Source organism: Protopterus annectens, chromosome 5.part0, assembly GCF_019279795.1.
Source record: "Protopterus annectens isolate FY-2018-M chromosome 5.part0, PAN1.0, whole genome shotgun sequence".
Classification (NCBI taxonomy): Eukaryota; Metazoa; Chordata; order Ceratodontiformes; family Protopteridae; genus Protopterus; species Protopterus annectens.
The window spans coordinates 260,521,501-260,547,772 of record NC_056735.1 but is presented as its reverse complement, the minus strand read 5'-3'; the positions used below and the strand labels follow the sequence as shown (position 1 = coordinate 260,547,772).

The 26,272-nt window shown below is 41.4% G+C and overlaps 1 protein-coding gene across 1 annotated transcript in view; it reads left to right on the top strand.

Moving 5' to 3' along the window:
* WDR4 (WD repeat domain 4) overlaps nucleotides 1–26,272 on the top strand; it is a 468,232-nt gene that overhangs the window by 144,900 nt on the left and 297,060 nt on the right. The window contains exon 4 of the mRNA XM_044072230.1: nucleotides 9,523–9,679. Coding sequence (XP_043928165.1) covers nucleotides 9,523–9,679 — 157 coding nt within the window. The remainder of the gene's footprint in view (nucleotides 1–9,522; nucleotides 9,680–26,272) is intronic.

Genomic DNA, 26,272 nt, shown 5'->3' with positions numbered 1-26,272 from the left:
ATTTTTTTATACCTTTTTGGAGTCTTTAGCATCGTGTGTTGTTTGACTGCATAGTCACTTCCATTTTTGGACTGCAAAGTCGTATTTTATTTCATCGATGGTCTGATCAGACCGTGACTAATTGTGTGCTGTGGAATCTTCGTTTTTTGCTTTTTGCCATTTGCTTTTTGGTTTCTCACTAACTAAAAGGTAACTGGAGCGGACACCAACAGTTCTTTATTTAATAGACATCTTCAAATGATTCCTTAGACTACATTTTAGCATTTTCAGTATCTGATGTGTTCCAGAGAGCTGTTGTATAAAAGATGCTGGATGATGATGTAAACACAATTGACCTATTAGTGTGGAGTGAAGCAAAAGCAGGTCATAACAGGAAACTTCTGCAGCTACTGAAAATCTGAAATTATAATGTTTTAAACTACCCAGTTATATTTTCACACTAGGAAGACTGAAGCCTGAGCTAGAAAAAGTTGTGAACAGCTATGCAAGTGCCAAGGCCAGAGGTCAAGCAGGCATTGCAGAGGTTCTTTGGAATAATACAGTATCTTGCAAAGTTTCTATCGGATATGTCTGAGATGATTATGCTTCTGTAGCCTGGTAATGGAGATTAGAACCAAAAAAGTTTTAAAGTGTTCAAGAAACTTGTTACAGATACTTCGACATTTAATACTGTGCCATGAATAAGATTTTTTTGCATGCAGATGCCATCAGAATGGTGTAGGTTGGAAGTGTGCTATTACAAGAGAAGAGACCAGTTGCCTGAGAGTCAGTAGCACTAATTGATGCTCATATTGAAAAGGAACTGTTTGAATTTCTCACATCTGTACACAATAGCTATGTATATGCCTGTGGTAAAGAAGTTTAGATGGAAACGGATCACAAACTATTGGAAAATGTAAGTCTTTGTACAAGGCATCTCTGTGATTGCATGTTATTTAATTGTTAGAAAGATGATCTGAAAGTCGTACTCCGATTAGGCAAGGAGCTGCACAGCAGATGCATAAAGCACAGCATTCATGACAGAGAAAGTTGTAGATTTGCTAGAGGAAGAATTAGAGATTCTTTGGTTAATGCTATTGTTAGTGATGGAAAAAAGTAAACTGCAAACTTCAGATGTGTATTAATACTGATCTAGAACTGCAGCTGCTGACAAATGTTACATTGAAAGGATGGCCTGAACAAAGTTATCAGTAAGGAAGGAAATTCAGTATTTTCTTTCAAACTAAGGAGTTCTGGGTTTAATGTTAAAAGCTGCAAAGTAATCTCCAGTCAGCTGAGAAACCTAATACCTGAAGGATGACTCGGTCCAAACTGAGAATAACATGCAAAGAAGGAGCAAAAGCTGTAATGCTTTGCCCGGGAATGTTGACTGGAATACACGTGTTAAGGGAGGCACTGCAGATGACACAGCTCTTAACATCCATCTAGATGAATTGTTGCTGACTTATCCTGTTCAGATAATCTGTAGTGTAAAGTGGTTCCATTTCAAAGAAATTATGTACTTCATATGTGAATTATTGTAAATGCCCTTATAATCACATTGACAAATACAAATGCAAGTGTGGTTTTGTACTTTAAGGTCTTTGACAGTAGTCTGCAAGACACGTCAAAATTCAAATGATTTTTGCTTAAGTGAAACTTCAGAACTGTTGAAACAAGTTCATACTAACATCAGTCTAATGAACAAGGACAAAGACCTATTCAGACAGTGAGGAATCCAATGAGAAAAGAAGTTCTTGCAGTATAGGAAAGCTTCTTTGCTGAGACTCAGATGTTCATCGTGCATACAGCTGCAGTCATAACAGATGGGTTTTCCTGCCGGTCGGCCGAATTCCAAAGTCTAGGTCCGGCGTCGGATGTCGTTGCTTCTTCCCTGACGTCAGTGCGACAGGGGTATAAAAGAACCAGCCGACGCCATTTTCTTCGGTCTTGCTTGCCGCGCAGTGCCCGAAGCAGAAGCAGTTCGCAAGTGCCGGTCGGCCAGCTCCTGAGATTACGAATATTTTTCAACCGAAGACTTCTTGAAAGCCAAGTACCCCGTTGGGGAAACTTTTCTTGCCTCAGACTGATGTCAGACAAAGTTAATAATTGCATTTCATGTGGGAAGCAAATACCGCATAAGGATTTCCATTCCCTCTGCATTCCTTGCTTAGGCCCAGACCACGACATCTCGGCCTGTCGTTTCTGTGCTACATTCAACAGACGCACTATTAAGCGTCGGGCCGAGTTCGCCCAACACTATTTTGGTAAAAAGTTTAATTACACTATGTCGTTGGATACTCAGACTCCAGTTTTGAGTAAAAGACGCAAAGATAAGGACCGACATACAAGGTCCGCGACTTCTACTGACACCACGCTAAAGCCGACTACAGGTGCTCCGGTTCTCAGTGAGGCGCCTACGCAACCCCTGACTACCGATGACACTTCATTATCGGTGTCTTCTGTGCCCGAGGTCACAGGCTCTTCAGCCCACACCCCGACTACAGATACCGAAGCCACTCTTGGCAGGGAAACTCAGAGTTTAGACAGGCCTGCCACCTCTCTAGGTATCTTCAGGCCTTCTTCTTCTTTTTCCATTAAGGCTTTCACTAAATCTAAAGCAGCCATGCATACTAAAAGACAAGCTCCACAGGGCCCCACTCAAGGCCCCATGCCTAAAAAGCAGATGCTCAAAATGGTTGAGGATTTGATTACTCTTATCAGGGGTTCTCAACCCCCCTCGGACAAAAGGCCCAGAGTGGAGGAAGAATACCCTTCCTCGGCCCAGGCCTCCATTACTTCAGAACATTCTGAGGACCAGGAACATTCATACTCCCCTTTTGAAGATTCTGATGCAGAGGAGTCCATTCCCTCTGTCCCCCCCCCCTGAGGATTACAACACTTCCACTGGGAAGGCCAAGAGTACTCAGACTCCAAGAAAAGGCTCAGGGATTTCCTCTTGCTCCCTCAGCACAGGCCTCTGGCTATACCTCCTGTCTTGGGCATACTAGACGGTGTAGTCAGAGGCCAGCCTTAACCCAGATTTCTTTACCTCCAGCTCCAGTCAAGCCTGACCGGTATTACTGGGTTCCTGATTCACACCAATTCCTATAGAAAAGCCATGCGGCTGACCCAGAAACTATTTCACAGGGTCCCAAGGGAATTAAGGCCTCCGCTGCCAAAAATCCATTACCTTCAGAGAGAGATTCCAGAGCTTTAGAAAGGTGGAAAAGGTATACACCTCGGCCACCTTAACCATGAGGGCATTAAACTGTCAGTTCCATATGTTAAAGTATCAACAGTTTTTGTTATCTCAGTTGAAAAGCAAAATGTCACAACCTGAACAACCAGACTTGAAGGAGTTGCAGGATTTGTTGCATAGTGCAATAGCAAGTGGGTAAACATACCTTGCAATGTGGTTTTGATGCTTTAGAGGCCTCATGTAGAGCTGCTGTTACAGGATCAGTCATACGTAGACATGCTTGGCTCAAAGAGCAAACCTTACCAGATCATGTCAAAGCAAAATTACTAGATGCACCTCTTCAAAAAGATGTATTGTTTGGTGTTAAAGCTGAGGAGGTATTAAAGAAAATGGAGGAAAAGGCAAAATCAGTGCAAACAGTGAAAGATTTCCTACAGGTACAACCACCACGTTTCAGTAGAAATTGGCCTTCAAAAAATTGGTCCTTTCCAGCCACGGACAGACCTCAAAGAGGTAGATACAGGCGCCCGAGGGGTAGAGGGCAATCTCAAGGATCATTTAGAGGCAGACAATGGCAAGCACCTACACCAAGAGGTGGTGAGGATAGTTCACAGCCATTCAGAAAGCAGAACCAATGACTTTCCCCTTTGCATGCCAAGCAAGGCTCAAATGGCAGCACCTTTAGGCGGAAAACTGGCATTATTTTCGAAAAATTGGCATATTGTCACAAAAGACAAATGGATCCTGGACATCATAGACAGAGGCTACAGATTTCACTTTCACACCCTTCCAAAAATGAGAGGCATGCCAAACCTGCCACACAATCAAAGGGCAGAGGCACAAAAACAAATTTCAGATCTCATGGACATGAAAGCTATTCAAGAGGTACCTGCACAAGAACAGGGTCTAGGTTTTTATTCTAGACTATTCCTGGTACTGAGGAAGGGCAAAGATTGGAGACCTATTTTGGACCTATCCATCCTAAACACATATTTACTCGTACCAAAATTCAAAATGCTCACATTACAGCAGCTTCTTCCCATGCTGGGCAAGGAGTCTTGGCTGGTAACATTGGACCTCAAGGAGGCATACCTGCATGTCCCAATCAGACAAGATTGCAGAAGATACCTCAGATTTCTTGCAGGTTCAACCCATTATCAATTCTCTGCATTGCCCTTTGGCTTATCTACTGCGCCCAGAGTGTTCACGAAATGCCTGGCATCAGTAATTGCCTTCTGCAGACTTCAAGGGATACAAATATACCCATATTTGGACGACTGCCTGATCCAAGCGGACAGCAAACACATACTTCTGAAACACCTGGCATTTGTAATAATGTTGTTGAATTCTCTGGGATACACAGTCAAGAAAAGGAAATCAAGACTAATACCCTCTCAAACAATTTTCCTGGGTGCCAGCTTGAATACAAACACCCAGATGGCCTATCTCACGCCAGAGAAACAAGGGCAACTAACTCAATACTTCAGAAAACTGGCAACCCTCACCAGGCTGACTGCAAGGAAAATCCTACAGGCTCTGGGATTCATGGCATCTTGCATCCTGCTAATCCCATGTGCAAAGCTGCATATGACGAAACTTCAATGGTACCTAAAAAACTTATGGTCTCAACACAGCCACAGTTTGGAAACAATTATACCACTGATTCCATGTCTTCAAAAGGAATTTCTGTGGTGGGCTCAAGCATGCCAAAGAAACATAGGTCTCCCATTCTGCAAGCCTCAAGCAAATCAGGTCATCACAACAGAAGCCTCGGACTACGCCTTGGGGGCGCACATGACAGATTGGTGCATTCAGGGCAAATGGTCACAAAAAGAAAAGCACCTACACATCAATCAAAAGGAAATGCTAGCAGTAATAAATGCTATTATGGCTTTTAAAGACCTACTGCATCCAGGCCAGCTATTGATAAGGACAGACAACACCACAGTGATGTGGTACATAAACAAACAGGGAGGAACCCATTCATATCCCCTATGCAGGCTAGCCATGTCTCTATGGAACATGGCTCTGGAATTACAAATCCAACTTCAAGCACAGTTCCTGCCAGGCAAGGAAAAAATGCTGGCAGACAACCTGAGCAGAAATATGACAGATCCACACGAATGGAAGTTGCATCCTCAAGTTTTTACAAAAATAATTCAAGCATGGGGAAGGCCAGACATAGATCTCTTTGCCACCCACAGAAATTACCAGTTGACAAAATTCTGCTCAAGGACCTTTCATCCACAGGCCTGGAAAGTGGACGCACTCTCTTTCAGTTTGACAACAATGACAGTTTATGCCTTTCCACCTCTTCCTCTGATGCCCAAAGTTCTATTAAAAGCCAGAGCAGACAGACCAAAGATGATTCTCATTGCTCCAGACTGGCCAAGACAACACTAGTACCCACTCCTGAGGAGCCTGACGCATTCCTCACCATGGATCCTGCCTCTAATGCCTCTTCTACTGACTCAGCACAACTTCAAAACTCTTCACAGTCAGCTGAAAACACTCAATCCAGCCGCATGGAGGATTCCTTAAATTCTCAACAGACCCTAATCTCCAAGGAGGTGCAGGATGTCATTTTGGAGGCCAGAAAGCCTTCTACTAGAAAAGCCTACTCCGCAAAATGGAAACGGTTTTGTGCCTGGAATCAGAAAAAGAGTCAGAATCCTGGAATACTGAATTTACCTCAAATATTACAGTACCTAGCTGAGATGCTAAGCAGTGGACTTTCATTCTCCTCCATCAAAATCCATGCCTCAGCCATTTCTGCAGAATACAACACTGATCCTCCTTTATTCTCTCACCCTCTCTTAAGACAGTTCCTCAGAGGGGCTAAGAACATAAAACCCCCAAGGAAGCAACCAGTACCTGCTTGGGACCTCAATTTCATTGTAGAAAAACTGACCGTGCCTCATTTTGAGCCAGCTGCTTCAACAGAACTGCAATATTTGTCATGGAAAACAGCCTTCCTTCTGGCTATCACCTCAGCACGCAGGGTTTCGGAACTACAAGCCCTCATGGCTGTGCAGCCTTTCATCATTTTCCATCAGGACAGAGTTTCCTTACGAACCAATCCTTCCTTTATGCCAAAGGTAGTATCCAGGGTAGCCTTGAATCAGGCTATCCACTTGCCTACCTTTTACCCTAATCCACAAAACAAAGGGGAGAGATTACTACATTCCTTGGACATTCACAGACAGCTCCATTATTATTTGGACAGAACAAAGCCTTTCAGAAAATCAGAGCAACTCTTTGTGTCCTATGCTACAGGTGCTCAAGGGAAGCCTATTTCCAAACAGACAATCTCAAAATGGATAGCCCACTGTATACGCTTTTGTTACTCTTTTCATGGTAAAACTGTACCTACAGGCATCAGATCTCACTCCACAAGGGCCACAGCTACCTCTGCAGCTTTCCTCAGGGGGGTTCCTACCAAAGATATTTTGGAAGCAGCCACTTGGAGTTCTGTACATACTTTCTCCAAGCACTATCACCTACCATTATACTCCAAATCTAGAGCGGGCTTTGCCACTGCAGTCTTGCAGGGCATCCTGGCTCCTCCTAGTTCCACTTAGTGCTTACCACCCCTTTTTTAGCTTTGGGATTCTACCCATCTGTTATGACTGCAGCTGTATGCACGATGAACATAGTACAGTTTTGTACCTACCATAAATGTAGATGTTCGAGTGCTAATACAGCTGCAGTCCAGGTTTCCCTCCTTCCCCTCTTGGGATAGGCCTAATGGCTAACACCTCCTCATACAACCTCATTGGGATATTCTTTTATGGTGTATTTGCTTGCAACTACTGTTTTTTGATTATATTGCATTGCATTATTACATAAATTTATGTTTTGCCTTCCTTCTGGGGGCACCTGACATCTGGGGCAAGAAAAACTGAAGAAAATGGCGTTGGCTGGTTCTTTTATACCCCTGTCGCACTGACGTCAGGGAAGAAGTGATGACATCCGACGCCGGACCTAGACTTTGGAATTCGGCCGACCGAGGATCCGTCTGACGGCAGGAAAACCCATCTGTTATGACTGCAGCTGTATTGGCACTCGAACATCTACATTTATGGTAGGTACAAAACTGTACTTTTCTCATCAGCTCAGCTGTTAATGGGCAGAAAGCTGAAAAGTCAGTCAGTTATGTCAGCTGCATTACTAATGCCTGAACATCAACATAAAGGAACTAATGGAAAGAAATCAGCAGGAAAAGAAATACTGCTGGTATAGAAATTGCAGAAGCCTACCGGATTTGCAGATTGGAGACAGAGCATGAATTTAGAAGTTGTGAGAACGTCTCTGCAGCTTAAAGCTGTTGTAGTTGGTAAAGCAGCTTAACAAAGAGCCTCTGTCATGGAGAAAATGTTAAGCTGCAAAAATTCTGTACTTGCATCCAGAAAAAAGGTAACAACGTGTCCTGACATAGTCCTGTTACATGAAATTAGAGACTGCTAACTGTGGGAGTCAGGAGCTGCAGAGAGAGAGACAATCTCCAAATGAAGCTGTAGTGCAGCAAGGGAGTCTCAAGACCATGTTCCCATTTTAATTAGTCCTGTTAATTCCCCAGGTATAAGAAGACTGGTGAAGAAGCCAAAGGATGTATGGACTGTTGAATTAAAAATTCTGAGGATTGAAATTGCAACTTAAGATCACAGTAAGTTTAATTTTCATGTCCGTACCCCATAACTTGTATTTTTATTGTAATGACTAACATACAGTGATCAGTGTAACATTTTGGTTGCTGCCACAGATATCAAGTATAGTTATATTTTCCAAGCATTAAAAATGGGGGTCATTATATAGCACATAGGTTTAGGATAATGAGTAATGAGTTGTATAGTGATTTTCAAGTCATGTGGTAGAAGTCCTATGTAAATTGGTTGGGAGTATAGACATAATGGAGGTTGGAGCACGTCTCCTATCAGTGTGCTGCATATTTGAAGTCTTATGACATGGCCATAGTCATATGGAATGGAGCTACACCCGTTTTCTGAATGTAGAAGATTAATGTCCAGGTAACAGTCCTATAAGTTTTCTTGTATACTGTAAGCTGGAATGCATTTTAACAGTATGTAGATTTGTCTGCAAATAGGAAAACAGCAATGAAGTTGAGACTGAAAAATAATCTGTGGCTTTCCACATGCGCACACATTTAAAGATCCGATAACAGTCGATTGTTTTAATACTAAAAACTGCCTTGATCTGTATTATGCAGCCAGGACTTCTTAAATCTGAGACAACAGGGTTAGTTGCCATTACCGAGAAATTTTCATTTCATTTTGCCTAAAATGCCATTGGAATTACATTTCCGTGGTAGTTTTTATTCCTTCCGCACAGTAAAATGTAGCCTTGGCAAAGTTCTTCACTTTCAACTGACAAAGCCTAGGTATTAGGTGAAACCAGTCATATACACTGTCTGTAGGAAATTATATTTTATATTTAATTAATTTTCTTTGACCTGTTTTTTTGCGCTGGCTTTGTTTTTTTCCCCCTTTTGAATTCCACTTTAGCTACAGAAGGATTTACTATTCATGACAGTAGATCACAAAGGGAAGGTTTGCTGAAAAGAATCCGGGACCATTTTCTCATATATATGTGTGTCTGTATGTAATGCAACTGTCAGATTTGAGTTAATGGGTCGTATCTCAAAAGAAGCGGGTGAAAAAATTAATGCTAAGGAACGTGGTGCATGGTCTTTCTCCACTTGTTCACCTGTACTTAGAAGCTGTGCACACTACAAGGAATTATGACAGGATCACTGATTGTTGCTTTAGTTTGTGTTCAAGAAATAGATGCCTAAAAAGTCTCCTTTAAAGCAAAGCTATCAAGCTGAATCTCTTTCTTGAACATAAAACTGTTGATGATCTGCAGCTAACATCTTAATTCCCTATATAATCTAATTGGTGTTTATTAAGCTTTTATGATGCATTAAATTAATGTATAGAAGCAGTGTCACCTTATGAAATGCAAAAGGATTTTGGGATTGGCAAAACATGTTTTTGGTCACTTTGCAAAAATGTTATGAATGTTGCTCGATCCCATTTTGCATGTTGGGCACTTGATAAAGACCAGAACCCAGAATGATATGAACATGTATCAGTCATGCCATGTGTATAAGAATGTTTTAAGAGATCTGGAGGTGTTTTTTCTTCCCTTCACTTTCCCCTTTTCTTTTCCCATCTAAACCTTAGATGCATCTACTGTGCTGTAAGTTTACTGCTTTGTTAAAACATAAAATCAAATTAGATTCACAATGGTATAAAAATGTGCAGAAGTGTTTTTGCCTTTCCATAAAGGTCATGTATCCTGTGCTTTTTGTATTGATTTAGGTTTGTAGTTCGAAGATGCACAGCCCTTGTTTTTACTCATTCAGAAGACCAGGTGATTGTTGCAGACAAGTCAGGGGATGTATATTCCTTTTCACTCTTGGAGCCAAACAAGGCTGGTGAACTTTTGCTGGGCCATCTCTCTATGTTACTGGATGTGGTAAGTGACTTGCTTTGAAGCAGAGGTATTGCAAGTTTGTATAGGCATTGGGAATTTGGAGAGGAGGCACAGTAAGTATCTCTCTTCACAAGTAATTCAGGAGTCATTTTGCTTTTTGCTGCTCCAAATTCTTGAAAAGAAATTTAAACTGGAATCATTGCTGGCTTCTACCAAATAAGAACTTTTTATTTTTCAGGGCAAAATACAAAGCTTGTGTTGTGCAGGATGTATTTTCTTTTTCAGAATAAAATTAAGTTGTAGTTTATAGTGTCTTGCTGTTACTGTCAGCCTTTCAGAGCCTGAGTTTAATATAGGTTCAAAGGTGTATACTAGGCTAACGACCACAATGGCCTTTTTAAGTCTAACCATGCATCCCAAATCTCTGACATGTTTTGGTACCCTTAAGTGTAAGCAGGGCCTTAGGAGGTGAAACATTTACAAGCAGTGTATGCAGGCTGCATGCGTCCATTAGAGACATAAGTGCAAACTAGGGATTAATTTCCTGTTCCCCATCCAGTTGTCCAAGTTGCACTTGAATTAGGGAGGAACTCTGCTTCACATGGATGGGGAGCCTGTTCCATAGACTCTGGGTAGTCTCTGGGATACATACCCGTCTCTCTAGCAGATCCTATTTATATCAGAGGTAAGGTTTAAGTCTTTAGAATATGGGTTTCATTCATTGGGTCTTCACTTCCTAAGTTTTATGTTGTGTCGAGCTGCCCATCATTGCAGTCTTTATTCTGGTGCTGCGGGAAGGTGTGTTATCCAGAAATGTCGTCGGTTAGCCATCCGACTATTGGGATTCTGAAAAAATGCAAAGATAAAGACAGAGACAGGCCGCCGAGGTACAAAACTGCCGCGACGCTTCTCCTAAACCAGTTCGCCGGTACTCGGTGAGGTGCTTTCGCAGCCCCTGATACCTGCTACTTCTGATTCGCAGGCCTCTACCGAGACCCATTCGGAGTCCGGTATGCTGTGAGATGCTTCAACTATGGAACCCATGGATGCCTCTACCTTGGATGAGTCTGGAGCCACTGTGCAGGCACCAGCTTCTGAGGGTGTATTCAGGCCTACGGACTTGCATATTAAACAGATGCATCCTTCTTTACTTAGGCCTAAATCTCGAACCATGCGTAAAAAAATGATGCCCAGACCACTTGCTCAGGCCTCTATGCCTACAAAACAAATGATAAGAATGGCTGAAGATCTAATAACTCTAATCAGGGGTAGCCAACTTCCCCCTCCCCCTTCCAAGAGGCCTAGGACTGAAGTTAATTATGAATCTACTGATCAGGATTCTGTTTTTTTCTGATTCTTCTGATGGTCTGGATTTGCCCTTATCTACTTATGAAGATTCTGATGCAGAGGACTCCATTCCCTCTGCTTCCCCTCCTGAGGATTTTTCTTTTGGGGAAACCTTACATACTCCTAGGAGCATTTCCACTGGGAAAGCCAGGATTTTTCTGATTCAAAAAAGAGGCTTGGGGATTTCCATCTCCTACCTCAGCATAGGCCTTTAGCTATTCTTCCTGTACTAGACATTGCTGTCTAGTACAGGAGGAATAGCTACTGCAACTTGGACAACTGGATGGGGAACAGGAAATTCATCCCTAGTTTGCACTTATGTCTCTAATGGATGCATGCAGCCTGCATACACTGATGAAGCTATATCTATATTCTTAGAAACTATCAATCAAGCTCGAGACTCTGGGCTCTTTGTATCCACAGTACTGCTAGACCTTTCAAATGTTTTTGACACCATCTCCCACACACACCTTCATCATCTGGCTAATCTCAAACTCTCCCCAAACACTCTTTCCTGGTTCTCCAGTTACCTATCTGATAAATCTCAAGCAGTCAAATGGAAGAACTCGTTCTCTTCCTTTTTGCCTACATCTACTGGCGTTCCTCAGGGATCCATCCTTGGACCCATGCTTTTCAACATCTCTATAAATAACCTTCACACCTTCATCCCTGCCATCACAGTCATCCAATACGCAGATGACTCTACCTTGCTCTGCTCTGCCCCAAACCTTCCTGAACTCCAGACCAAAACCCAATTAGCCTTTACCACTACAGAGAACTGGATGCACCAAAACCACCTTTCTCTCAACTTCAATAAATCCAAAATACTAATTTTTCTCCCCTCCAAAGTTTCCTCTCTTGACAAAAACACTTTCAATGTTCTCAGCCAAACTAACACTGCCATTGAAGTGGTCCCCTCTGCAAAACTCCTTGGCATCACCATAGACGAACACCTCAGATTTGATCTTCACATACAACGTAACATTAAGAAAACCCACCAAAAGCTAGGTATGCTATATAGGAACAATCACTTCCTTTCAAACTCCACTAGGCATACCCTGGCAACATCCTTCCTCCTACCTTCCCTTCTATACGGAGCCCCTCTCCTAACCAACTTGTCTGCTACCAACACCTCTAAGCTCGAAGCTTGCTATAATAAGATCTCTAAATTTGCCACCAAATCCAAAACATCAACTCACCACTGCCACAGCCTTTGTTCTCTGAACTGGCTAGAACTCCCTAATCACCTAGACTATCTACAACTAACTACCGCTCACAAACTAATATTCTCCCCTAATAAATGCCCAGCCTTAAAGGACATCCTTCCTCTGTACATCCCTAACAGATCACTGAGATCTGAAAACCAAAACCTAATCTCCATTAGTAAACCAAAACGACCAGCTGGCCAGCTTTTACTCTCCTTCTGACTAGGTAAAAAATGGAACTCTCTGTCTACTTCACTTAGGACTATACCCAACACTGAATCCTTCAAAACTCAACTTTTTCTTCACCTATCCTCCAAATGGAAATGCTCCTGCTTTCACCCCACTTAAATTCCATAGGGACTCCTGACTAAGCACTCCTACTCCACTATACTCTCATACTTATTCTAATTTCTCAAAATACCTACAACTAACAGACTTTAAGTGACTGTAAGCATATAAATATCAATTAAAAAAAACCCAAATCTGCCATCAAGTTCTCTGCAACTCTCAAATGTATTAACCCTACTTGTTTTTACAAACTATATTGCATGTATTTTTACTTTGTAACCTTTATTTGCATTCTGTAACCTATATTGTATTATACTATTTTTGGAGCTTTTCATACTGTAACCTATATTGTATTATACTGTTCTTGGAGCTTTTCTCCCCGGGCCTCCACTGAAAATGGGCACTTCTTGGCCCAGTGGACTTCCCCGGTAATCAAACTGAAATAAATAAATAAATAAATGATGCTTTTTCAGAATCTAGGTTTGACCCCTGATTCCTTGCCTCCTGCTCCCCAGAAAACCTGACAGATACTACAGGGTCCCAGAGTCCCACAAGTTCCTTTTTAAAAATCCTATTGCAGATCCAGAGACTATTTCACAGGGGCCCAAAGGCATTAAGGCTTTTACTGCTAAAAATCCTACCCCTTCTGATAGAGACTCCAGGGCGCTGGATAGATGGGGGTAAGAAGGGTTTACACTTCTGCAACCTTGGCCATTAGGGCTTTAAACTAACAGTTTCATATGTCAAAGTATCAGCAACATGTTATTGGACTGCTTAAACAGAACATGATATTGATTCCTGACTGTGTGGAATATAGAGAATTACAGGATTTAATGCATTCTGCTGAACAAGTTGGAAAACAGTTTGAAGTGTGGTTTTGATTCATTAGAGGCCTCTTGCAGGGCTGCTGTTACTGGGTCTGTGCTCAGAAGGCATGCTTGGCTTAAGGAACAATCTTTGTCTGATAATGTTAAAGCTAAATTGTTGGATACTCCCTTAAATTAGGACCGCCTGTTTGGCAACAAGGCTGAGGAAGTTCTTAAAAAGATGGAAGATGAAGCTATATCTATGCAAACTGTTAAAGAGTTCTTACAAGTTCCTACTCCTAGATTTAGTAGGTACTGGCCGTCTAAGAATTGGTCCTTTCCAACCCCTTCCAGGTCTTCTCAATCCAAACCCAGACACAGCAAAAACCCCAGGTTTCAGTCCCAGGAGACACACAGGACTAAGCAGTGGAGGGCCTCCACTTCCAAATCTGGGAGTAATAAGACTCCCCCCTATGGTAAACTGTCTCAATAACTTCCTTTTAAAATTTCCAAGCACTTATCAACTGACTGCCCCTTTGGGGGGAAGGATTGCTCTTCATGCAAAGAATTGGGAACTTATTACCCAGGACAAATGGGTTTTAAATATAGTGTCCCAGGGATACAGATTTCACTTCCACACATTGCCAGCACCAAGCGGGTGGCTGGACCTACCCCCAAATCAGTGGGCAGAGGGCCAAAAACAAGTACTTTCTCTCTTAAGCATGGGGGCTATTCAACTGGTACCAGAAGAGGAAAAGGGACAAGGTTTCTACTCGAGACTTTTCCTGGTACCCAGAAAAGACAATTCATGGCGCCCTGTCTACTCTAAATACTTTTTTGGAGATTCCAAAATTCATGATGCTGACTCTTCACCAATTACTTCCTATGCTAGGCAAAGATGCCTGGTTGGCAACACTAGATTTAAAAGAAGCATACCTGCACATCCCAATCAGAAAATCTTGCAAAAGATACCTACGCTTCAAAGCAGGCTACACGCACTATCAGTTCTCTGCACTGCCCTTTGGCTTATCTACTGCGCCTAGGGTATTTACAAAGTGCCTAGCTCCAGTTATTGCTTTTTGCAGACAAAGAAATATTCAAATATACCCTTACCTGGACGATTGTCTAATTCAGGCAGAAAACCAGGACATACTTTTGAATAATCTGGCCTTCGTTCAAAGGATTCTAACTTGTCTGGGGTACACCATAAACAAAAAGAAATCACACCTGGTACCTTGTCAACAAATTATATTCCTGGGAGCAAGCTTGAATACAACTTCCCAGATGGTGTACCTCACGCCAGAGAAACAAATTCATTTGACAACCTACTTCAAACAAGTGACCACAGAAATCCTGCTATCTGCAAGACAAATACTGTAAGCCTTGGGGTTCATGGCCACCTGCATTCTTTTAATTCCATATGCAAGACTGCATATGAGGAAACTACAGTGGCATCTAAAAAGCCTATGGTGTCAGCATTCTCAGGATCTAGAAGCAATGATTCCTATCATACCTTGCCTACTCCTAGAGTTCCTTTGGTGGGCAGAGGCCTGCCACCAAAACAAGGGACTACCTTTCACACCACCCCCTGCTGCCCAAACCTTAACAACAGACGCATCAGACTATGCATGGGGGGACTCTCCTGGCAGGGAAGTGCATTCACAGCAAATGGAAACCAAGTCAAATGGACCTGCATATCAATCAAAAAGAAATGTTAGCTGTGCAGAATGCTCTGACAGCCTTCAAGGACCACATTCTTCCTGGACAACTAATGGTAAAGATGGACAACACCACTGTTGTGTGGTACATAAACAAGCAGGGGGGTACACATTCTTACCCTCTCTGCAGACTAGCCATGGCATTGTTAACACAGCCTTGAGCTACCAAGTGCACCAACAAGCTCAATTCCTGCCAGGAAAATTAAATACACTGGCAGACGGTCTAAGCAGAAACCTCATGGACCCACACGAGTGGAAGCTGGAACCAAGGATTTTCAACATGTTGACAAGCAAATGGGGGAGGCCAGATATAAACCTTTTTGCCTCTCCCCAGAACTACCAATTGGGCAAATTATGCACAAGGGCTCCCCACAGACAAGCCTGGAAAGTGGATGCTCTGTCCTTCAGCTGGGAAAGCCTATCAGTCTATGCCTTCCCCCCTCTGCCTCTGCTCTCCAGACTGATTGATTGCTCCAGACTGGCCGCGCCAACACTAGTACCCCCTCCTGCGCAGTGTGTCACGGTTATCCCCATGGCACCTGCCTCAGACTCCTTCCTTGTTGTCTCAGCAGGAGAACCAGATTCTGCACCCACAGCTTCTAACACTGAACCTTGCAGCCTGGGTAATTACATAATCTCTCCTTTACCATCCCTCAGTAAACATGTGATGGATATCATTTTAGAGGCAAGGAGGCCTTGTACTAGAAACTCTTATGCTGAAAAATGGAAAAGATTCTGTGCCTGGAACCAATCTCAAGGGATGAGCACAGCAGCGCTCAATTTACCTCAGACTTTACAATACTTAACTGAGATGCTTCACAAGGGCCTGTCTTTTTCCTCCATTAAAATTCACACCTCAGCCATTTCAGCTCATTATAACACAGAACCCTCCCCTCTTCTCGCATCCACTGCTCAAGCAGTTCCTCAGAGGGGCCAAAAAATTGAGACCACCCAGGAGAGCTCCAACCCCAGCCTGGGACCTTAACTTTGTTTTGGAGAAACTCACTCTATTTACTTTCGAGTCAACTGCTACTGCAGACTTATAATTTTTCTTGGAAAACAGCTTTCCTTTTAGCAATCACTTTAGCTAGAAGGGTATCTGAATTACAGACCCTTATGGCAGTGGAGCCTTTTATGCGGACAGGGTGTCCCTCAGAACCAATCCATCCTTCATGCCCAAGGTGGTATCCAGTGTGGCTCTTAATCAGTCCATTCATTTGCCAACCTTCTTTCCCAATCCACAGAACAAAGGGGAACGGATACTGCATTCCTTAGATGTACGCAGACAACGTAGGTTCTACTTGGACAGGACTAAACCTCAAAGGAAATCTGAACAACTGCTGGTGGCATTTGCTGCAGGGGGCAGAGGGGAAGGCTATTTCAAAGCAAACCATTTCTAAATGGATAGGCCATTGCATTCATTTCTGCTATAAGCACCATGGAAAACCTATCCCCCAGGGAATCAGACCTCACTCCACCAGGGCTGCATCTTACCTCTACAGCTTTTTTCAGAGGCGTCCCTACCAGGGACATCCTAGAAGCTGCTACCTGGAGTTCAGTACATACTTTCACCAAGCATTATCGTTTGCCACTGCTGTCTTGCAGGGCCTTATAGCTGGTCCTAATGCTATCTAAATTTCTCCTCCCAACCATAGCTTTGGGAATGTACCCAAATGTAATGACTGTAACAGTGAAACACGAAGAACATAGTACAGTTGTGTACACTTACCATAAATGTAGATGTTCGAGTGTATTCACTGTTGCAGTCCTGGTTACCCTCCCTCCAGCTCCCTAACGTCTTTTGGCTATACCTCTACTTTCCTTTACCATGCTTAAAAGCCTTTGTGGTGTATTTGCTTTTTTGTTAGAGGTATATCATTGTACTTTTATATTTAATTGATTCCCATTAGGGGTCACCTGATATCTGGGGCAAGAAAAACTGATCTAATGGCGTCGGCTGCATGTTTTATACCCCTGATGACCTGACGTCATGGAAGAAGGGACAGCAACCTATGCAGGACCCAGGACTTTGTTAATCAGGCCGACTGAGGGCTACCTGCAAGCAGATAACCCAAATGTAATGACTGCAACAGTGAATACACTTCAACATGTACATTTATGGTAAGTGTACACAACTGAACTTTCTACATGTGGTCTGACATATGTTATCAAAAGGACAAAAGTAACATTTGTCACTGAAATAGCTGTGCCTAGCAATTTATAGTGTTCCTGCATGATGACAAACATATGGAATAAAGGCACCCAGGTAGTTAACAATAATAACAGCAACAAGGCTAATAATAAAATAATTTTCATGGTGCTGCTGTAAGAGAACAAGAGGATTCTGGATACAGTGCAGGTTCTGAGAAAAGCGTTCTTGGTGAACATCAAGGATTGATAGAGAACTAATTTAAGCAATACTAATTTCATGAATTTAAATCTTACACTGACTGAGGAAAGTGGTCCATTCATGTCATAGTATTAGAAATCCCAAACATTTGGAATGAAAAAAAAAATATCAAGGAAATGAAAATAGAGTAGGACAGCACAAAAAAAAATCATTACAATTAAAAAAACTCATCCCAGCTCAAGATGACTGTATTGTCTACTGTGTTACAGCCAATTCCAGAAAGCTCATTGGGCAGAAGAACCAAGCTGTTCAAGGCCAGCTTTAATGAAAAATCGAGCAGCCAGATCCCATTCCTCGGGGGGTAAAAAACCTTGTAGATAACACTGACTGGACTGCAGAGGCACCCAACCACAGAGAAGCAGCCACAGCAGAAATTGCCTCGGACAAATGTTTTCCTTGTGGAGAAGTCTGTCTTAAAGCAAACCGGTGAGTCACTACCTGTACTCCAACCTGTGAGCCCCATGGGCTTAGATGGGCATGGCAAATTTGTACCATTGATGCTGTGGAACTGTTACCACTCTACAACCTGTACATGTGCGGTTCAGACATGGGACTGGAAGGTCCAAGCAAAGATGTTCTTGCCTTATTATATATTTTGGCAAGTTCATGCAGTCCACTTGTACTGCATGCCTCTAAGAGCTGGCACCTCTACTCCCACTTCTAATTCATATCTGTCTGCTGTCTCACACTCCCCACTCTTCCATCAACTAATAACCTTCACTCTCATATTTTCCCTTCCACACTCCCTTTTGTTCTTGTTCCTCCTTGGTGCACTCTCGCTAGTTGTCTTAATCTCTCCCCTGCTACCATTTCCCCCCATGCCACCACCCCTTTCTATTTCCCTGCACCCATGTACTCTTACCACAGTTTTTCTCACACAGCTATGTATAGTACCTATCTTTTTCTATTAATATATGTAACATATTTTTCGTCAGCATCTCCATCGACCTTACCTACCATACCCAGGCTCAGAAACTAAAATCCTCAATGAAACCCACTTGTACTTAAATATTGCACTCAGTGTAATCAACACCACCTCTAGTGTCAGTGGCACAACATGTAGTACACCATCGCCTTAGTGTAGAAGGATGTGGGTTCTGTTCCCAAACCAGTAGATGGTTTGCTGACATTGCAGTGCAGCATAAGGGGGAGTATGCACTTCTGAGTGTGTTGTCTGTTTGTTACTAATATTATAAACAACAAGAAACTATCTTAACTTGCAACATTTACTGTATATACTGTTGATAATCAATATCTTGTTAATGTATTAAAGCCAACAACCTATAATATTGTATACTATTGCTGGAACTTTGCATCTCTATTTATCATGTACATGATGTTGAACTTTTCTCCCTGGGCATCTGCTGAAAAAGGACCTGCGTCCAGTCGGAATTTTCCTGTAAACAAATGTGAATAAATAAATAAATTGTCCCTCAGATGAGACATTTAAACCAAGATCACATTGGCTAGTTGGTGATAGCTCAGGTGGATGTAAAAAGCCTCACAAGACCTATTGAAAGAGCAGGGGTTGCTTTCTTTAAATATTTGTTATTTACACATTATATTTTTGCTAACCCATATCTATCTTATTTACATATTTTTTTCCTACGATTTCTTCAGCAGTAACACAACACACTTTTGGTATGTATTTCTTCCATTCCCATTTCCTTAATTTTCCTGTATCCTCCCCAGTGCTTTTTCAACAACCATTTTCTTATTCCTGCCAATACATCTTAGTCCCTACTGTTTCTGTTATACAATAGTCCTCTACATCACCTTTTCCACAGTACCTGAAATGTGCAAATATTATTTTATCTCAGATATCAGTTTTATCCTTCCTTTTTCATATTTACCACACAGTGTAATTTACATATTCATTTCCTTGAAACCTTTCCATGTCTATACATTTTTAAACATTTTCTAAAAGACTTTTTCATTTTGCATTCTAAAAAACAATGTTTTATAGTTTCACCGACATTGTAATGATAATGCATTTTTTTCTGTTACTTTATTCATATTTCCCTTAACAGGTAACTTGTTTAACAAAATTCATAAATAAAAGTCCCTAGCTTCATAGAAATCTTTAAACCTTTTCCTTTGCTTTATTGCAAAAGAAAAGAGAGAGGGGAATTTCCATGATGGTCTGGCCAAATTTCCCCTGGTAGTATAAATACCACCTTGGGACTTCCCTGAAAAGAGGCCACTAACCTAGTAGGACTAACCCAGTCGACATAAGATAAATTGAGTCACCTGCTAAAACCAAATTACCTTTGCTAAAAGAAAAAAAAAAATCTGCACATTAAGTTTAAAGCCAAAAATCAAATTCTCAATTCCTGCCTCAGTCTTCCCACCATACCGTAAACAATTTGTGGATATTAATCCAAATCCAGACTTTGAGCAACCACCACAAAGCTATTGCCCAAATCTTACAGTTTACACCCCCTCTGCTTAACCCATCCCACAAGGCCCTCTAACCTGCAGCTGTTAAGTGTAAACCTGAGAACCATTATTTTATTTTATTTTATTTTACATTTGTTGACCGGGCTAGTCTGGCTGGATACATGTCCATTTTCAGCAGAGGCCCGAGGAGAAAAGCTCCACTAATAAACTAAGAGACTAACAAATAACAAGTAAAAAAAAGCATGCAGGCAACTAAGGGAACAATTGATATATAGAATAGTAATGCAAAGGCAATTTAAACAAGAAATAAACAGCAGTACGGAATCATTATAACTTAAATATTTACTATAGAAAGACTGCTAAAAAAAAGAATGAAGAGGGGAAAAAAATAGGAACAGATGGAGAGTTTGTAAGAATTTAGACATATTAGCCAATTAGTAGCAGACATGTTGTGATGAGTACTACTTTTAGGATAGAGATTTGCACACAGGAAGTCTGGAACAAGGTTAGATACATGGAGAAAAGACAGGTTACAGAGATAGTGGTGAGTAACATAAAAAGAGGTAGATTAGGAGTAATAAACAGGCTGGTGGGTTGCTAGGTCTACTTCTCGGAGGGATAGAAGTAGTGAAATAGGGTAGGTAGAAGAGCAATGAAGGGTTCGGGAGAGAGGGATTGTTTCTTGAGCTCAGTCAGGATTTGAGCAGGGGCATAGCCAGTGAGATTGCAAATGTTTCCTTATTTGTTTTTTGAAAAGGTGAGATGAGCCTAAAGTGGTTAGTTCTTTGGGAAGTTTATTCCAGTGTGATCCAACAGTATTGGCAAATAAGGAGTCACCTGCTTTATTGTAGGATTTGAGAGTAGCTACTAGAAGTTTGTTGGCTGAGCGAAGGGAAGTAAGATTTTTGTATGGGGCGATAAGGTTATTAAGTATGGGTGTATTAGAGGGGTAATGGAGAATTTTATAAGTGATGACTAATTGCTGTAGGAGAATTTGATTCTGTAGTTCTAGCCAGTTAAGGTTTTTGAGATTATGACAATGGTGAGTTTGATATGGGGAACCAGTGGCAAACCTGGCAATACTATGGTAGGCTGTGGCTAGTTTCTGATGGTTAGCTTTTGAAATGTTAATAAATGAGGGGGAGGCATACAGTAGTGTAGAGAGGAGATGAGTTTGGGCTAGAGACACTCGGGTAGCTGCGGTAAGAAAGGGCTTAAGTCTATAGAGGGCACCTATCTTTTTATTAACAGCCTTGATGGTTAGATCAATGTGACAGTCAAAGCTCAGTTGATTGTCTATAGTAACGCCTAGGAGTTTGGTGGAACAGTCAGGATTGATGATAGTGCCATTGCCAGACATAATGGAAAATGAGATTGGGGCAGATTTAAGGGTTGGGGTAAAGAGTAGTAATTTGTTTTTTTTGGGATAAAGGAGGAGACAGATATGTTGGAACCATTTTTCTGCCGCAGTAAAGATTTTCTGGGTGGAAGAGTGGAGTTCTCCTGAAGATGAAGCAGAACAGATGAGAGTTGAATCATCTGCATACTGAATACAAATGGATGTTGGGAGTGAAGTAGCCAGGTTATTTATAAATGTAGAGAAGAGGAGGGGACCTAAGATGGATCCTTGAGGAACACCGATAGTGACTGGGAGATGGGAGGATATATGGCTGTCCCAGAGGACAGCTTGTTTTCTATCATTCAAATATGAGTCAAACCATTGTACTGCTGAAGAGTCAAGTGATAGTGATGTCAATGTATCTAGGAGTAGTTGATGGTTAACCATATCAAAGGCTTTTGAGAGGTCTAGGAATAAGGCAGAGGAGAAAAGGTTGTTATTGCGATTTTTGTTTATCATGTCAGTGAAGGAGAGAAGGGCGGTGGAAGTACTATGGTGGGGCCTAAAACCATGTTGCGAGTCTACTAGTAGGCTATTTTGCAAGAGATGATTTAGGAGTTGATGGTGAATACAACGTTCCATGATTTTAGATAGTGGAGATAGTAGGGCTATAGGTCGGTAGTTAGAAAGTTCATTAAAGTTACCTCCTTTATGGAGGGGAATAATATAGGAGACTTTCCAGCAGGATGGGATAGTAGATTCGGTTATTGTTCTGTTAATTAAGATCGAGACTGGGTAAGCTAGTTCTGATGCTGCTAGTTGTAGGTATTCAGCTGGCAGTTTGTCGGCTGAAGGGGTGCAAGGTTTAAGTTTAGAGAGTAACTTACGTATGTGGGTTGTGGAGACTGTGCTAATTTTTGAGTGGGGGTGTTATTTTGAGGAGAGGTGTTTTGAGGGGAAGGGGGTGGAGTCATGGTGTTTGCTAGAGAGGTGACTGTTTCAGAGAAGAAGTTGTTAAAGGTATCGGCTATTATGTTGGGTGGAGTTTGAGCTAAGGTAGCAGGTGTGGGTGTTTTGGTATTCCCTGGATGTAGCAGTTTATTGATTCCTGACCAGAATTTTTTGGGGTTGTAATTTTGGTTTTGTTGATATTGAAGGTAATATTTTTTTTTATCAAGATGGGTGAGTTTTTTTGTAGTATTTCTAAGGTGTTTGAAGTTTAGAAGGTCAGCAGGGTTTTTAGTGGTTCTCCATTTAGTCCAAATTTTATTTCTATCTAGCATAGTTTGTTTGTTTTTTTTGGAAAGCCAAGGGGTAGCTTTGGAGCTTATTCTAATTAATCGAGCAGGGGCATGCTGCTGGAGAATTTGTAGGAAAGTGTTATTGAAATAGGCAACTGCTTCATCAAGTGGGAGGTGTTTTAGAGTTGACCAGTTGCATACCTTGAGGTCATTAAGGAAAGAGGACAGGTTAAAATTTTTTTTGTTGCGTACAGTACGGTAAATAGCTTGTTTGAGAGTATTATCTTTTTGTTTAGTGATATAGGTGAGGAGATGGTCACTAATATTGTCTGGGAGTATTCCAGTCTTATAAGAATGGGGATTATTGTTAATCAATATCCAGTCCAGGATTGCTTGTTTATTGGTTGTTTTGTCAATTCTAGTCGGGGAGTTAATAGTTTATTGAAAGTTAAAGAGATTGAGGTGAATGGTAGGTTTGGGAGAGATGCAGGAGTTCCAATCAATATTAAAGTCACCTAAGATTATGGTTTCTTGAGGGAAGTTACAGGAGACCCAGCTGAGAATATTTTCAAGTGTGCTTAAGTTATTGCCTGGAGGGATGTAGGAACAAATTATGTAGATGGCTTTGTTCTTGTTTAGTTGGAGTTTGGTACAGAGTATTTCAGCATTACCTAGAGAGGGAGGTAGGGAGTCCATTAAGGACACCCGTAGTTGGGATTTGTAATCCTGAACTGCATGCTTGGATTGCCCTTAACTCCCGAGACATCATAGCTATAACAGAAACATGGCTGAAACGAGACAGACAGAGGAATCCTATTACCAGTCTACAGTATGCTTAGATTAGATAGAAGAAACAAAAATGCAGGCAGCATATCCATAATGTGTAAAAACACCCTGCAATTCTTTTTGCCTTGTTCCTTCTCCTGCCACACACTCCATCCACCTATCAAAAATTCCGAAGTTCTTTATGTCTTTAATTTAGCTCTTGTAGTTATTGAACTTATGCACAAGCCTTCTGGAAGCAACTCTGGCATTGCAGAATAACTTTTTTTTTCTTGGTCTTCTACAAACATTCTACAAGAAACAAACCTAGAGATTTTGATATTAATTTTGTTTCAAAAACAAACTGAAACTTTTCCTAAGAACACACTGGCTATGCCCCTGTACTAAACCTGACTGATCAGTTTTTCTACTTTTTCTACTCATAACAGGTACTGCCTACCCACTATTTCCCTATAACTAGCTCTACCTTCCTTCTTGCCACTTTACCTTTTTGCTATCCCTTACCCTTCTGTTCATGCCCTAAGCTTACTCTTACTGTGGAAACTCTTTAATATATATAAAAGACACACTTATGCCTATTTTATTTTGACTTTCTGTATTCTATCTGCAATCTGAACTGTACCTGCCTACTGCACTGCAAAGTATTTCTGTCCTCTGTAATTTTGTCCACTGTACCTGCCTTTGGCACTGTGATGTATTTCTGTCCTCTTTGATTTTTCCAGCCTAACTTCTAATACTCTCTGTAAATATAAAGGTTTTATTTTCCTCTTATCCCAGACCTATTTCTCCCAGACTATAGTATAATATTAGACCTATTTTTAGTATTGTACTCGAATTTTAAAATGGGAGGTACTTAGACCTCTATGATAATTTATGTATTAACCTGTAACAACATTGTTTGTAAAAATGTTTTATTTTGCTATTTTTTTTTCTGCATGGAGCTTATCTCCCTGGGCCTCTGCTGAAAATGGACATGTATCCAGTTGGACTAGCCTGGTCAACAAATGTAAAATAAATAGTAAATAATTGGTAAGCTATAAATAGTGATTCCCCAGTAATGCATTTAACCTTTTCGATTTCACTGTGCTCATTTCTGCTCCTGTTAGATGCATTAAAACCTGTAAAATCCATCTATTGATTGGATACTCGCAAGCATACCAAACAAAATTCTCTTTTTGGCTACCTCCCACACTCCCTAAGTTGCCCATCTCCCCACATTAATAATCAAAAACCACTCAGTCAAACATCACCAGTTTAAACAAGTACACAATTTGAGCTCCTAACAAAAAAGATGCTTTCATTGCCAACTTACAATATATTAACTGGAATGTCCTATGAACACTCCCTTTCAGTGATGCCATATCACTGTTCAGTGCAACATTCCTAAGTACTCCCCCCCCCCCCCCACCCACACACACTTTTGAACCAAAAGTGTAATTGTTAATCCTGCAGCCTGGCTATCCAGATAAACTAAACAGTTAATGAAAGGAGGAAGTTGAGCTTAGAAAACTTGTAAACCAGCTCAAACCTCTACTGACCTTTAGAACTCACAAATTCAGCTAAGTACACAACCTGGCAAAAAAGCATACTACACAAATCTGCAGTGTACAAACCAAACTGGCCCTGCAGTCTTGTACTTTTTTGCCACACTAGCCAACCAACCCTATTCGTAAACAATAATGAAGATAGATATGCCAGTCTGTTCATCTCCCACTTTATAGAAACTGAAACCTCCTGATATGCCTCACTTTTTAACTCATTCTTTAAAAACAGTACAGTCAACTTCACTGCCAACTTCCCAGTAATCAACCCACTGCCCCAGACCCATTCGCTACAAAAAGACCAGACACCTGTGTCATACACGTACCTACCTCCACCTTAAAAAAAAAAAAAAAAAAAAACTCCTGCTTAAACTTAAACTGGATCAAATGCTCCAGATAACTTACCACTAGAATTCCTCTAAAAATCAGCAGACACTATAGCGTATTCTATAACAGATCCATTCAAGAGTCCTTCATTCCCACCATATGGAAAAAGGCATTTATCCTCTCTCTCAACTAAGGTGGAAACATTAATGATATATCAAACTTCCGTCCTATTGCCATCCTCTCTCACATCTACATAATTCTGGAAAAAGGTATCTGTAGCCAACTACTTAATGACCTACTACATACACCACAACTTCCTCTTCCCAACCCAGCATGGGTTTAGAAATAGTCATAGCACCACCACTGCTCTTGTATCTTTCTTAGGTACAGTCAACCATGCTCAAGACTCAGGATACCTTGGCTCTTCACCATTTCTTGACCTTTCCAAGGCATTCGATACGGTCTCCAACCCATTTCTTCTGATCAAACTCTCTTATTTAGGCATATCTTTCCCCTACCCTAGGCTGGTTTTCTGACTACCTTATAGATGGTCAACAAGCAACCAGATGGCACCAGTTCCTCTCTCCTTTCCTCAGCATCAATACTGGAGTCCCTCAAGGGTCCATACTAGGTCCACTGCTCTTCAGCATTTTCATTAATTATTTCCATACCAGCATACCCCATGCTAATGTCATCCAATATGCAGATGACTCCACCATCATCTGCATGGCCAAGTCTACTTCAGAACTACTTACACTCACCTAAAATGCCTTCACCTCCTCTGAACCTGGATCTATAATAATCATTTAGCCCTAAATGCTAATAAAACTAAACTCATGTTATTCACCCCCAAAAAACAACATCCCTAACCAAAAATGAATTTACCATCAACTCGCTTAACAACACTTCCCTTGAAGTAGTCCCATATAACAAACTTCTAGGGGTCGTCATACACGAACGTTTAACTTTTGACCAGCATATTAACACAAACAGCAAAAAAAAAAAAAAAAAAAAATCAGAAACTTAGGCATCTTGTACAGGCACTAACACTTCCTCACCTACTCAGCAAGACTGTCCCTTGCCTCTTCCTTTCTACTTCCATCCTTGCTCTATGGTTCATATGCAGCCCTCTCTTAAATCCAAACTGGACTTATGCTGCAGTAAAACTGCAAAATTTGTAACCAGCACCAGAAACTTCTCCCACCACTGCGTATCATGCCAACGTCTAAA